A 15,175-nucleotide genomic window follows, 5' to 3' on the forward strand; every position below is an offset into this window, starting at 1 on the left:
TGTTCTGAGAACATTTATCATACAAATACATTGAAGTTAAACAAATTATTTCATTCATCTGTTTATAAAGTCATCTCAGTTGAGACCTGAAACATTAAATAGAGTCAGTGCTTTTCTGTTGTACTTTCCCCAATTTCTGAATCACCGAATAATGCAGTTTAATTAAATAGGTGTTTACCCATCTGTGTTTAGAGCATGTCATAAAGCAATAGGTAACCATGTGCTCCTCTACAGTTTACAGTCTCTACGAAGCTTGGATTATGTCAAAAATTCCGTTCAATAGAAATTCTGTCTGAGATAGTGCAGGATGTAAGATGCCTTCTCCCACACACATTCCTTTATAAACAAAATTGGAATCAAGAGACCAAAGAAGGTAGAAGTGGAAGATGGAAGAACCATGTGAGTCAGGTTAGAACCAAATTTCTTGGGTTTACAAAAGCAAGCAGTCTGTCTGTGACCTCAAAATATCCTTTTATAGTCTTGATTTATCTGTCTGTATCTCTATTTTATTTATTTATTATTCCTATCTTTTATTTATTGACTGTGTTACCTGTTTTGTGGGATCTTAGTTTCCCAACCAGGAATTGAACCTGTGTCTTTGGCAGGGAAAATATGGAGTCCTAAACACTGGACACCAGGGAATTCTGTATCTCTAAATAGTTGTAAGCATTGGCACCCACCATGGTTTCAGATTCAGCGGCACATCTAGGAACTTAGAAAGTGAGGAACATAGTAATTCTTGTCTATTAGCCTCCAAACATACTTCAGCAATTACTATTTAATAACTTTCACTTAGTATAGCTTGGTGGCAGGTAAGGAAACAAGACAAAATTTTTGATGAATTCTTTATATTTCACTGGAATTACATCATATTATATCACATTACAATCTGTGAAAATATGTATAGAATTCAAAGAACAAAATAAATGATAGGGAACGTTTTGAAACTCAATATTCATGACCAAAAATTGAGAGGAAGATAACATGCTAAAAGCTAAAAATGTATTCCTGAGATTTTTTTTAAACTGACTATACTTTTAACAATATTTTACAGTAATCTTTGACAGGTTGTCAGTTGACTTATAATACATCTTGGCAGTCAGAGTTCACAAACTCTGGATAAACCATTGGTTGCTTTACCTCTGTTAACTAGAACTGACAGCAATACTTGTTTTAATTACTTGCCTCCCCGCTTAGAGAAAAAGAAATCACGACATACTGATTAAAAATGTCCTTTCACTCATGTGTGAGTTAATATTTACTTTTCCATTTGAGCCCATGATCCTAAATTCAAATCCTTAAAGTATAATGGCATAATAATTTTATTGTTAACATTATAATATGTTAACTTGCAGGAAACACACAGATAAACTGGCCTAAGCACTTTCCAGCTATACAGTGTATGAGTAACTGAGGCAAATTTCTGTACCTGATTTTATTTAAGAGCACAAACGTGACAGATCATTTGTGTCAACCAATATCTCCCAAACAAATTCAACTTTCAGATTCCATGGAGAGTGTACAATTGTTCAAATTTCCCTTTATTACCTAGGAATGCACTGTTTAATGCAACTTACTGGGCTTTTTCATTTCTTTTTTCTTTATACTATTCCTTCTCTTTCATAGGCTTCTCAGGTGGGACTAGTGGTAAAGAACCACCTGCTAATGCAGGAGACATAAGAGATGTGAGTTCAATCCCTGAGTCTGGAAGACCCATGGAGGAGGAAATGGCAACCCACTCCAGTATTCTTGCCTGGAGACTCCCATGGACAAAGGAGCCCAATAAGCTACAGTCCAAGGGTTGCAAAGAGTCAGACACAACTGAAACAACTTAGCACACATGCACTCTGTTTTACAAAGAGTAAACCATTTGAGAAGAGGTCTAAACTCGCTATCTCCAGTTTCTCATTACCTATTTATTTATGCCTCTGAAGAGTTCTTCAGATATCTTCAAGTCAAAGCCTCCTTCACATCACCCTCCTCAAGGCCCCTTTTACTTCCTTGTTCCTCAAAGTATAGATCAGCGGATTTAGCACAGGAGTGACCACACTGTACATAATGGCAATGATCTGATCCTGATCCACGGAGCTACTTGAAGCTGGATGAATGTAAACAAAATCAACAGGGACGAAGAAAAGAACAACTACCGAGAAATGGGAGGCACACGTAGACAGTGCTTTATGAAGCATGCTGCAAGAATGGGTCTTGAAGAAAAGATAGATAATAATATAGACATAGGACAGGAATGTTAGAAAGAATGAGCCCATGGCAATGGTGCCTGTGACAGTATTGAGCAGCCACTCATTGAGCTCAATGGTCCCACAGGCCAACTCCAGCAATGGCTTAACATCACAGAAGATGTGATGGATATGGTTGGAACCACAGAAGTTTAAGTGAGAGGTCATTACTGAGTACAGCAGGGCATGGAAAAAAACAATGATCCAGACAGTGACAGCCATCTGGATACAGACTTGATGATTCATGATAAGAGTATAATGAAGTGGTTTACACATAGCCACAAAGCGGTCAAAGCCCATCATGGCCAGCAACATGGACTCTGTGCTGCCCAGAACATGGAAGAAATGAAGCTGGCTTATGCATCCTAAGAAAGAAATTGTTTTGAGGGTAGACAGGAAGTTCCCCAGCATCTTTGGCAGAGTCACTGTGGAGTAGCAGATATCCAGACATGACAGGTTTCCCAGGAAACAGTACGTAGGAGAATGCAGTCTTGAATCAGAGATGACAACCATCAGGATGGCTCCATTTCCAGCCAAGCTGACAATGTAAGTTGCAAGGAAAATCACGAAGAGAACAGGCTGCAGTTCTTGGATGTCTGTCACTCCCAGGAGGAGAAATTCAGTGACTGAGGTTTGATTCAGCATCACTTGAAAGAAAAGAGAGAATAACATATGGAACGCTATCTCTAATGGAAACCAGTGTCCCGCAGCTGAGGATTTCCCATCTAGACAATAGCATTTTGAGGTAGAGCAGTGGTGTTTTAAATAGTCTGAGTATCACAGATTATAGAATATTTGGACCACTAGATTATTAAATATTAACATTATATGCTGTTTATGGACTTTTACTCAAACACTTTTGTTTTTTATTTGACATATCTTCTCAAATATATATGTATAAATCTTTTAAAGTGAAAATCTTTTCTTTTTCCAGGGATTTAGAGCAAATTGCCAGCCTACCATCTTTTCTGATAAAGACTTGTCTTTTATCATCCTAAAATCTAACAGAGGGTAAATTATTAAGCTCTCCACCACACTACTGTCTCTTGACTTAGTACAAAATCATTTGAAGGGTATTAAACCTAAGAAAATTTGACAGTGAGGAAATAATAAGAGCTATAAAGAACTCTGAATGGAGATGTAAACATTAGAGTCCTTGCTATTAAAAGGAATCATTCAATATTTGGGAAACCCATGAAAGGAGAAGATAAAGATATGATGTGACTAGAATAAAAAAGTGCATTTAGTAGGGAACATTTCTAGAAATCCCATGAGATTATCACCTTTAAATGCAGTGAGAATTTTGAGAAATTATTTAATGTTAATACACATTTATTGAAGGTTGGCTTTAGGAATTAAGAGTAACTTTCTTTGATAGCCATGTATATATTGTATATGGTTAAACTTAATCATTCTTACTTATGATACACATATGCCGAGCATTGCTTCTGGTTCTCTACTTACAAAACAAAATTGTATCAAAAATTCACTTGTGGTAAAAAAAACTTTTTCCTAACATTTAAAGAAAAAAGCAATCAGACTTTCTGCACTAAACATTTATTTCACTGCATCCTGAATATTTATCAACTATATATTTACTTTGAAAAATATCTAGAGATATGGCAAAAAAAAATGTAGCTAGTAATAAGTCTTTATAATCCACAAACACAATATCCATCATAAGATAGGAATTCAGCTCTAAATCCTTGGCATGTAAATTTAATACAGACAGGAAGACAGAGATGGGCAACTCTCCAGCCTGTCTCCTGGTTCATTCTCCTACCTGATTGACTGTTCAAATCCACAGTTAAGAAGGCTTCTCAGGTTGACATTCCTGAAAAGTAAATAGTAGAAAAAAATTTAAATGAATAGAGTAGAAAAGTATTTAACATGATAGCTTATATTGGAATTATAGTATAAGATCTTCATCTGCCGAAACCTCTTTCTAAAATTTTGCCTGTCTTTCATGATCCACAGATCTTTAGATACACAAACCCTGTGAGAGAGTGTCCCTGGGGTTTGGGAGGATTTTTGAAAGAATAAACAAGTTACCTTTCTATACTTGCAATATAAGAAAATTCTCCTTGGAGGATTCCTATCTTGAGTTCCATTTTTTTCATTGGTCCTGTTTTCTTTCCTTATTATGTTTCTTTCTCAGGTTCAGAACCATAGACAGTACAGTTTCAAGAGCCTCAGGAATTCTTAAATTACCTTTCATTTCCTGGGACAGAGAGATGGATATACTTTCTCATCTTGGGGACTTCCCTGGAAAAACTTTGTATAAAATGCTAGGAAATTGGGCGATGACAGTTAAGGAATGAGGGCCAGTCATATCCCATGGATCCATACAGAAAGATGATTATCTTTTAAATATTCTACTAATTTTTTACTGTGGTTCTATGGAAAACAAAAAAAAAGAAAGAGGGAGAAGTAGTATTGCTTCTGTTCTTTCTAAATCTGACTCTTCACAGTTAGTAATACTGTTAAAATATTTTCTTTAATTTTGGGATCCCCAAAATTCATATTTCTCTCTATGAGAATGAGACTTGTCTCTCCAAAGTATCTTCACTTCTTGCTGTATCATTTGTGTTCAGTTGCTCAAGTCATGTCTGGCCCTTTAGGCCCCAATGGACCCAGCAGTCTCCTCTGTCCATGAGATTTTCCCAGCAAGAACACTGGAGTGGGTTCAGTGGGTTCACTGCAGTGGGAGTTGTCATGCCCTCCTCCAGGGGTCTCCCCAACCTAGGGCTCAAACCTGCTTTTCCTGCATTGCAGGCAGTTTCCTTACTGCTGGGCCATTGGGGAAGCCCTGCTGTATCTTTGGTGCAAAAGTAGTTGCGGTTTTTGCATTGTTGTTTGATATTGTAATGCATTCTTAAATTAGTGTTCTCAGCTGGTAAAGAATCCACCTGCAATGTGGGAGACCTGGGTTTGATCCTTGGGTTGGGAAGATACCCTGAAGAAGGGAAAGGCTACCCACTCCAACAGTCTGCTCTGGAGACTTACAAATAAATAAACATTTATCATTGGGAATTTTTGGTTGTATTCAATTTTTTTTCTATAAAAGTATTATTGATATTCAGAATTTACCTTGATACATTCTTTATGGATTGATTGCTGTGCCTAAAGACATTGATATTTTAAAAATTATTTAAAGCGAACGCACTTTACTTTTTCATTTTAACGTTTAATGTAGAAAATTTTAAACATTCAGAAAAATGCAGACAGTGGTGTAAACCCTCCTGTAGCTATCATCCTGCTTTGACATCAACATTTTGCCAATATTGTGCCAAATATCTAGATATCCTTTTTTTCTGGAATAATTTAAAGAAAGTTTTAGACATTGTGTATGTATTGTGTTATATAACCTATGCAATCATTCATTTCAAATGTAAATATTTATTATACTCTCAAATTTATGAAGACATTTTTATAAAACATATTCACCATGCCATTATGATACTTCCCACAATTATCAACACAGCACAAAAACACAAAGAAATAGAAGATTCTGAAAAATGAGGCATTAAGAAGGAAAAAATGCATAGAACCAGTTTCCAGTCTCTTATTCATGGTGATGGTACTGGCAGTATTGATAAGGAAAGAGCTGAAGATGGTAATTTGTAACGTGATGCTAATGACAAAAAAATGATACTGACTATAGTAAAGCTGATGGTGAGAATCTTCATTATTAAACCAGTGATAGCCATGGAAATGATGGTCAAAATGGTGGTAATGATGAGAACAGATGACTAAGTTTCAATACTATTAGTGTTATAAGTCAACTTTAAAGAAGAGCTCATCCAATCCACTCAAGTATTCTATTTTTAGCTAATATACCTCATTATATATATTATAATATAATATTTATGGTATTATGTATATGAGAAGGAAATGGCAACCCACTCCAGTATTCTTGCCTGGAGGATACCATAGACAGAGGAGCCTAGAGGGCTACAGTCCATGGGGTTGCAAAAGTCCTGCATGACTTAGTGACTAAACCACGACAACCTGAAGTGGGCTTCCCTAGTGGATCAGACTGCCTGCAAATGCAGGAGACCCAGATTCGATCCTTGGGTCAGGAAGATCCTCTGGAGAAGGGAATGACAACTCACTCCAGTATTCTTGCCTGGAGAATTCCATGGACAAGAGGAGACTGATGGGCTACAGTCCATGGGGTCACAAAGAGTTGGACACAACTGAGTGACTAACAATTTCACTTTGATATATTACTGATATATTTTGATATAATAATATAGATAATATATAATATATGAACCTAGAGCTAGCAGTTAAAGTGAGTTCTAACAACTAATTCTCCCAATTTCTGTTTAGTGTTCTTTATGCTATAGCATATCTATACTGTGCAATAGCCTCACTTTATCAGTGTGGTGGTGAAGACTGTGATTTTTTTCCCCCAAAACACTTGTTTCTTGGAATTATTCCTAATGCCATGAGCTTTCTATGCCCAGAACCCTTTTCAGGGAACTCTCCACATCCTTATTTCTTAGACTATAAATGAAAGGATTGAGAGTGGGGGTTACCAGGGCATACATGACAGCAGTACCCAGCTCCCCAGAGGCATGAGAAGCTGACGGGGACTTCAGGTAGGTGGCAAAGACCGAGCTGTAGAAGAGGATGACCATGGAGAGGTGGGAGCTGCATGTGGCCAGGGCTTTCTTTTTGCCCTGTGCTGATGGGACCCGAGCTACAGCAAGGAAAATATGGGCATAGGAGCTTATGATGCAGGGAAGAGGGCTGATTCTTAAGAGTCCTGTCAGAACCATCATTAGGTCCTCAATGAGGTGGGTATCAGAGCAGGAAAGTCTAAAGAGTGGTCCGAAATCACAGAAAAAGTGGGGAATCTATTGATTAGCATAGAATGGGAGCTGGGATAGCAACAGGGCATGGACAAGAGAGATAGAGTGGGGCACTCCCCAAGACCCACCCAGCAGCAGTGCACATCTGTAAGGAGTCATTAGGAGTGCATAGTGCAGGGGATGGCAGATGGCAGCGTAGTGGCTGATAGCTGCGCCCATCAAAAGCAGATTGTCCATATCAGCAAAAACTGCAAAGAAATTTAACTGGGCCAGACACTCAGAGAAGGAGATCAACTGCTGCTGGTCCACAGAGTCTCCAGCATTTAGCGGGCTGTGGTGGTAGTGAAGCAGAGGTCAACCAGGGAGAGCTGGCTGAGGAAGTACATGGGGGTGTGGAGGTGGATATCAGCACCAATAGCCAGCAGCAGTAGGGAGTTTCCTAAGAGACTCAGCAAGTAGAGGGCCAGGAAGAGACCAAAGAGGAGTTGTGGTTTGTCTGGGTCACTGGACAGTCCTGAGAGGACAAAGTCAGGGTTCTTGCTGCAGTTCATTTCAGGTCTTGATGGGTTATAAGAAAAGAATCAGCATGAAGAGGATTCACTACAGTTAGCTAGAACCTTGGATCCTTTCTCTTGGCAATGGGTTTCCTTATACCACCAATGTGAGGAATGGATAAACAACTAAAATAGCAATGGGGAGGACAAGGGTTGTACCTCACGAAACATGGTCAAATTAAGGAGACATCAAGGTAAGAGAATGAAAGAAACCACAGAGATGTCCTGGAGTTATGAATGCGTAACGAGTTTTCTTAATAAAATTTTGTGTGATTGGTATTTAACTACTTGCTTGTGAATCTGTTTTCTTCTCAAGACCACGAATCTTTCAAGGCAGAAGTGATGTTTCAGTACTTAGCTCAGTGTCTGGCACATAGAAGGGGCTCAATAAATACTCCCACCCACACTCACAGTGACTATTCTAGTTCAAGGTTGTGACTGGCTGGAGAACTGTTATCCTCCTAACTATTTTAACATGGATCTTGCCCCACCCAATTTGTTCTCCATACTGTGGTCAGCGTGATCCTTAAAAAAAAAAAATCTCATCAAGTCACTTCTTTATTTAAAAATTGATCTCTACCCATGGAACTCTGCTCAAAAATATGTGGCAGCCTGGATGGGATGAGAGTTTGGATGAGAATTCACACAAGTGTATGTATGGCTGAGTCTGTTTACTGTCCACCTAAAAGTATTACAACATTGTTAATTGGCTATAGTCCAGTATAAAATAAAAAGTTTAAAAAAAGAAAATGAAGAAAATAAAATAGATAAGCAACAAGGATATATTCTATAGCACAAAGAATTACAGCCATTATCGTGTAATAACTTTTAATGAAGCATAATCTGTAAAAAATACTGAATTACTATGCTATACACCTGAAACTACTATAATTATTCAGTTCAGTTCAGTTCAGTCAATCAGTAGTGTCTGACTCTTTGCGACCCCATGAATCACAGCATGCCAGGCCTCCCTGTCCATCACCAACTCCCGGAGTTCACTCAGACTCACGTCCATTGAGTCAGTCATGCCATTCAGCCATCTCATCCTCCGTTGTCCCCTTCTCCTCCTGCCCCCAATCCCTCCCAGCATCAGAGTCTTTTCCAATGAGTCAACTCTTCGCATGAGGTGGCCGAAGTATTGGAGTTTCAGCTTTAGAATCAGTCCTTCCAGAGAACAGCCAGGACTGATCTCCTTTAGGATGGACTGGTTGGATCTCCTTGCAGTCCAAGGGACTCTCAAGAGTCTTCTCCAACACCACAGTTCAAAAGCATCAATTCTTCGGTGCTCAGCCTTCTTCACAGTCCAATTCTCACATCCATACATGATCACTGGAAAAACCATAGCCTTGACTAGACAGACCTTTGTTGGCAAAGTAATGTCTCTGCTTTTGAATATGCTATCTAGGTTGGTCATAACTTTTCTTCCAAGGAGTAAGCGTCTTTTAATTTCATGGCTGCGGTCACCATCTGCAGTGATTTTGGAGCCCCCAAAAATAAAGTCTGACACTGTTTCCACTGTTTCCCCATCTATTTCCCATGAAGTGATGGGACTAGATGCCATGATCTTCGTTTTCTGAATGTTGAGCTTTAAGCCAACATTTTTACTCTCCTCTTCCACTTTCACCTAGAGGCTTTTGAGTTCCTCTTCACTTTCTGTCATAAAGGTGGTGTCATCTGCATATCTGAGGTTATTGATATTTCTGAGGCCAATGTTGATTCCAGCTTGTGCTTCTTCCAGTCCAGCATTTCTCATGATGCGCTCTGCATAGAAGTTAAATAAGCAGGGTGACAATATACAGCCTTGAGGTACTCCTTTTCATATTTGGAACCAGTCTGTTGTTCCATGTCCAATTCTAACTGTTGCTTCCTGATCTGCATACAAATTTCTCAAGAGGCAGGTGAGGTGGTCTTGTATTCCCATCTCTTTCAGAATTTTCCACAGTTTCTTGTGATCCACACAGTCAAAGGCTTTGGCATAATCAATAAAGCAGAAATAGATGTTTTTCTGGAACTCTCTTGCTTTTTCGATGATCCAGCGGATGTTGGCAATTTGATCTCTGGTTCCTCTGCCTTTTCTAAAACCAGCTTGAACATCTGGAAGTTCACGGTTCACGTATTGCTGAAGCCTGGCTTTAGAGGAATGCAAATCAAAACTATAATGAGGTATCACCTCACACTTGTCAGAATGGCCATCATTAAAAAGTCTACAAATAACAAATTCTGAAGAGGGTATGGGGAAAAGAGAATTGCCCTACATTGTAGATGGGAACATAAGCTGGTATAACCATAATGAAAAACCATACGAAGTTTTTCTCAAAAAACTAAAAATAGAGCTGCTATAGCATGTATGATTCAGCATTTCCACTCCTGGGTTTATACTCAGACAAAACTATGATTCAAAAAGATGCATGCTCCCTTATGTTCATAGCAGCAGCACTATTTACAATAGCCAAAACATAAACACAACCTCAAAGTCCATGGACAGATGAATGGATAAAGAAGATGCGTTATATAAACTTATATATATTATCATACTAGGTGAAGTAAGGGTGAGATGGTTGGATGGCATCACCAACTCAATTGGCCTAAGTATGTGTGGACTCTGAGAGATAGTGAAGGACAGGGAAGCCTGGCATGCTGAGTTCATGGGGTTGCAAAGAGTCAGACATGACTGAGTAACTAAACAGCAACAAAAGTGAAGTAAATCAGAAAGAGATAAATACCGTATGATACCACTTATATATGAAAAACCCTAACACGTCTGACAAAGCTCATTTGGTTTTGAGCTTCATGTCACCAGCTTCAACTCACACCCCAGTCAATTATCATGTGCTCCCAGCAACACTGTCTGCACTGCATTGCCTTGTATGGACCATGTTCCTTCTCATCGCTCTGAGTCAGCTCTTGCTCATCCGTCTAACCTTGGCTCTATTGGTGACTTTCTTAGGAAAGTCTTCTGTGGCCTCTTTGACAAAGACAACCCTTCCTGTCTAGGCTCTTGGTCAATTGTTGAAGTTGTAATATGGAGGATGTAATCACATTTATTTTGTTTAAATATTTAAGTTATTTAGTTAATGTTGGTCTCCCTAACAAGGTTTTCCTCTCTTGTGTATCTCTAGCACTTGGAATGCTAAATATGGTATTTGTCAGAAAATGAATAAATTGGTTAATGAAAAGTGAAGGCAGGAGAGGACGATACATTGTCTTCTTCCAAAAGTCCTCTTCCATTTTAAGAATAAAACTTTTTACCAACAAAATATTGTCGTAGCAACATGGGTTGGAAACATTGATCCATCTAATTCCTTCATCCATCAACTTTAGACCAATGGCTAGAAATTTTATTTCCTATAAAATGTCCTTCATTTCAGACCCTTTCTCATCTTTTAAATTGTTATCCTTTTTGAGCTTTCTCTAATCAACTCACTTCCAGTTAGTTTCACGTTTCATCAGCAGCTTAACATGCTTCACTGTTTCTACTCTCTAGTAACGAAAATCCACGCCATTGGCATCCATGCCATCAGCATCTGAAACAAATTTTGAGGGGGTATGTGCATACATATAGCTTGTTCACATTTCTGTAGAGCAGAAACTACCACAACATTGTGAAAGAAAGTGAAAGTAAAGTTGCCTAGTCATGTCTGACTCTTTGTGACCCTGTGGACTGTAGCCTACCAGGCTCCTCCATCCATCAGATTCTCCAAGCAAGAGTACTGGAGTGGGTTGCCATTTCCTTCTCCATGGAATCTTTCCGACCCAGGGATTGAACCCAGGTCTGCTGCATTGCAGGCAGAGTCTTTACCCTCTGAGCCACCAGGAAAGTCCATTGTAAAGCAATTATATTCTAATTAAAACACATTGTAAAGCAATTATATTCTAATTTAAAAAAATCTGCACTCAGGAGACCCACCTAGTAGACTCCTTTCCAGTCTTCTTGGCTGGTTACTGCTCTTCTTCCTTATTATGTACTTCTGACAGTCTCCTCTTCTCTGTCTTCTAGTTCTGTGCTTTATATAGCTATAAACATATAATTATTCAGTTATGCCTTTAATTTCCACTTATTTTCCTATCTCTAGACTTACATATTTAACTTCCAACTAGACAGTTCTTCAGTAGCAATTTAACACTTTAATATATTTTCTTACAGATGGCTTGATTTATGTACTGCATTGGAAACAGATACACAAAACTTTATGCAGTCCATCAAGTGCAGAACTTGAACTCTCTGTGGTCCACTTGGAAGGCTGATCCCATTACTCTATTTGCCAAATGACGTCTTCAACTCCTGCCTCTGGCTTCCCTAATCTCTATAAACGGTGACCTTAGAAATATTCATCTATCCAATGATATTGGTGAGTGGATGGGAAAGAACAAAGAATCCAGGGCCTCGGCATACATTGATGAGACTGGGCAAAGGTAATGTAGTTTAGAAGATGAGCATTATCAATATTTGTCTCTTTGGGGATCAGAAAGATTTTGGCAGCAGAAGATATCATTTTGGCTTTAGAGACAGTTCCCAAAGTTACTCAGAAAAAAACCTGGAGGAATTTTCTGTTGAGAAAATTTCCTATAGATAGGTTTGAGGAATGAAATCAACAATTAAACAGAAGTCTAATATTGATTTGGACATGGAATTAGAAAGATGACTTAAAACTCACAATTTTGTCTAGTCACTGCCCTCTCTCCTTATATAAGAATAGTTTGAAAAGACTAACATAGAGCCATATAATGTTATATGTATCCTTTTGTTTTTATTTTTCTTAGAAGTTTTGTCATACAAATTTACTGAAATTTAACAAATTGTTTCATACATCTGTTGATAAAGTCATCTCAGTTGAGACTTGAAACATTAAACAGAGTCAGTGATTCTCTGCTGTACTCTTACCAATTTCTGAATCACTGAATTATGCAATTCAATTAAATAAGTGTTTGACCATCTGTGTTATAGGGTGTCATGCAGCAATAGGTAACCGTTTTCTCTTTTATAATTTACAGCCTCCATGTATGTTTAGTCAGTCAGTTCAGTTTCTCCATCATGTCCAACTCTTTGCAACCCCATGCACTGCAGCACGCCAGGCTTCCCTGTCCATCACCAACTCCCAGGGCTTACTCAAACTCATGTACATCCAGTCGGTGATGCCATCCAACCATTTCATCCTCTGTCATCCCCTTCTCCTCCTGCCTTCAATCTTTCCCACCATCAGGGTCTTTTTCAATGACTTAGTTCTTCAAATCGGGTGGCCAAAGTATTGGAGTTTCAGCTTCAGCATCAGTCCTTCCAATGAATATTCAGGACTGATTTCCTTTAGGATTGACAGGCTTGACCTCCCTGCAGTCACAGGGACCCATAGGGTCTTCTTCAACACCACAGTTTAAAATGATCAATTCTCCAGTGCTCAGCTTTCTTTATAGTCCAACTCTCACATCCATACATGACTACTGGAAAAACCATAGCTCTGACTAGATGAACCTTTGTTGGCAAGTAATGTCTCTGATTTTTAATATGCTTCCTAGGTTGGTAATAGCTTTTCTTCCAAGAAGCAAGTGTCTTTTAATTTCATGGCTGCAGTCACCATTTGCAGTGATTTTGGAGGCCCTCAAAATACAATCTTTTACTGTTTCCATTGTTTCTCCATCTATTTGCCATGAAGCGACGGGACCTGATGCCATGATCTTAGTTATTTGAATGTTGAGTTTTAAGCCAAGTTTCTCAGTCTCCGCTATTACTTTCCTCAAGAGGCTCTTTAGTTCTTCTTTACTTTCTGCTATAAGGGTGGTGTCATATACGCATCTGAGGTTATTGATATTTCTCCCGGAAATCTTGATTCCAGCTTGTGCTTCACCCAGCCCAGCATTTCACATGATGTACTCTGCATATAAGTTGAATAAGCAGGATGACAATATCCATGTATATTGGATTACGTAAAAAATTCTGATCAATAGGAATTCTAGTCTGAGATAGTTCAGGATATAAAATGTCTTCTCCCCATACATTCTATTATAAACAGAACTGGAATTAAGAGACCAAAGAAGATAGAGTAGGAAGATGGAAGAACTATGTGAGCTAGGTTAGAACCAAATTCTTTGCTTTACAAAAGTGGATGTAAACAATTTGGATAGTCTGTTCATCAACTCAAAATATCCTTTTATAACTTTTCAGTCTGTATCTCTATTATTTATATAGTAGTCTTATTTATTTATTTATTGGTTGCATGGCCTGGCTTGTGGGATCTTAGTTCTCCAACCAGGGGTTGAACCTAGGCCCTTGGCAGTGAAAATGCAGAATGCTAACCACTGGACCACAGCGAATCCTGTATCTCTAAATAGTTGGGAGTGCTGGTATCCACTATAGTTTCAGGTCCAGTGACACTTCATGGAACATAGAAAGTGAGGAACATAGTAATTCTTGTCTATTAGCTCCAAAAATACTTCTGCAATGAAAGCTGAGTGCCGAAGAATTGATGCTTTTGAACTGTGGTGTTGGAGAAGACCCTTGAGAGTCCCTAGGAATGCAAGGAGATCCAACCAGTATTTCCTAAAGGAAATCAGTTCTGAATATTCATGGGAAGGGATGATGCTACAGCTGAAAGTCTGATACTTTGGCCACCTGATGCAAAGAACTGACTCACTGGAAAGATCCTGATGTTGGGAAAGACTGACGGCAGGAGAATGGGACGACAGAGGATGAGATGGTTGGATGGCATCACTGAATCCATGTACATGAGTTTGAGCAAGCTTCAGGAGTTGGTGGTGGACAGGGAACCTGGCGTGCTGCAGTCCATGTGGTCGAAAGAGTGGGATATGACTGAATGACTGAACTGAACTGAATTACTATTCGATAGCTTTCACTTAGTATAAATTTGGTGATAGGTAAGGAAAACAAACTTGATGAATTCTTCATATTTCACTGGTATTATATCATATTCTATCACATTACAATCTGTGAAAATGAGTATAGAAATCAAAACAAAATAAATAATAAGGAAGAATTTTGAAGCTCAATTTTCTATGACCAGAAATTGAAGGGAAAATAACATATCAATAAGCAAGAAAGATATTCCTGAGATTTTTTTTTTCATGCTGCCTCCATTTTTAGCAATATTTTTCGGTAATCTTTGACAGCTTGTCCATTTGAATTACAAAGCATCTTTGGAGTCTGAGTTCACAATTTATCTTTGTTAATTAGTACTCAAAGCATTATTTGTTTTAATTACTTACTTGCTTCTTTGCTTGGAGAAAAAGATCATGATATACTCCTTAAAAATTTCCCTTAACTCATATATGAGTTAACATATAGTTGAGTAACCATAGCCCTATACTCAAATTCTTAAAATAAAACAGCATAATAACTTTATTGTTCACTTATAATATGTTAATTTACAGGAAACATGCAGATTAACAAGCCTTAGTATTATCCAACTGTATAATATATGCATATTTGAGGCAAGTTTCTGTATCTGATTTTATTCAAGAACACACAAGAATACATAAACAAATAGTTTTATCAACTTATATCCCCCACACAAATTCAACATTAAGATTCCAAGGGGGGCTTCCCTAATGGCTC

The 15,175-nt window shown here is 38.3% G+C and overlaps 1 protein-coding gene and 1 pseudogene across 2 annotated transcripts; both read right to left on the reverse strand.

Annotated features, from left to right (window-relative positions):
* On the reverse strand, positions 1-4,075 carry OR12D18 (olfactory receptor family 12 subfamily D member 18). Of its 2 annotated transcripts, XM_015459919.3 has the most exons (2): positions 4,021-4,075; positions 1-2,884 (listed from the first exon to the last, which is right to left on the reverse strand). In XM_015459919.3, exon 2 carries the CDS (start codon positions 2,880-2,882, stop codon positions 1,968-1,970), a length of 915 nt encoding a protein of 304 aa, XP_015315405.1. In that variant the 5' UTR covers positions 2,883-2,884; positions 4,021-4,075; the 3' UTR covers positions 1-1,967. The 2 variants fall into 2 exon arrangements, with proteins under 2 accessions (XP_015315405.1, NP_001377364.1); NM_001390435.1 differs by lacking the exon at positions 4,021-4,075 and having other exon boundaries at positions 1,968-2,909.
* On the reverse strand, positions 6,683-7,608 carry OR1O6P (olfactory receptor family 1 subfamily O member 6, pseudogene; annotated as a pseudogene).

This window comes from Bos taurus, chromosome 23 (assembly GCF_002263795.3).
Source record: "Bos taurus isolate L1 Dominette 01449 registration number 42190680 breed Hereford chromosome 23, ARS-UCD2.0, whole genome shotgun sequence".
NCBI classification, from domain to species: domain Eukaryota; kingdom Metazoa; phylum Chordata; class Mammalia; order Artiodactyla; family Bovidae; genus Bos; species Bos taurus.

What these genes read in the sequence shown, in the direction of transcription:
- OR12D18 (NM_001390435.1), bottom strand. Translation starts at nt 2,909, where the DNA reads ATGTTATTCTCTCTTTTCTTTCAAGTGATGCTGAATCAAACCTCAGTC.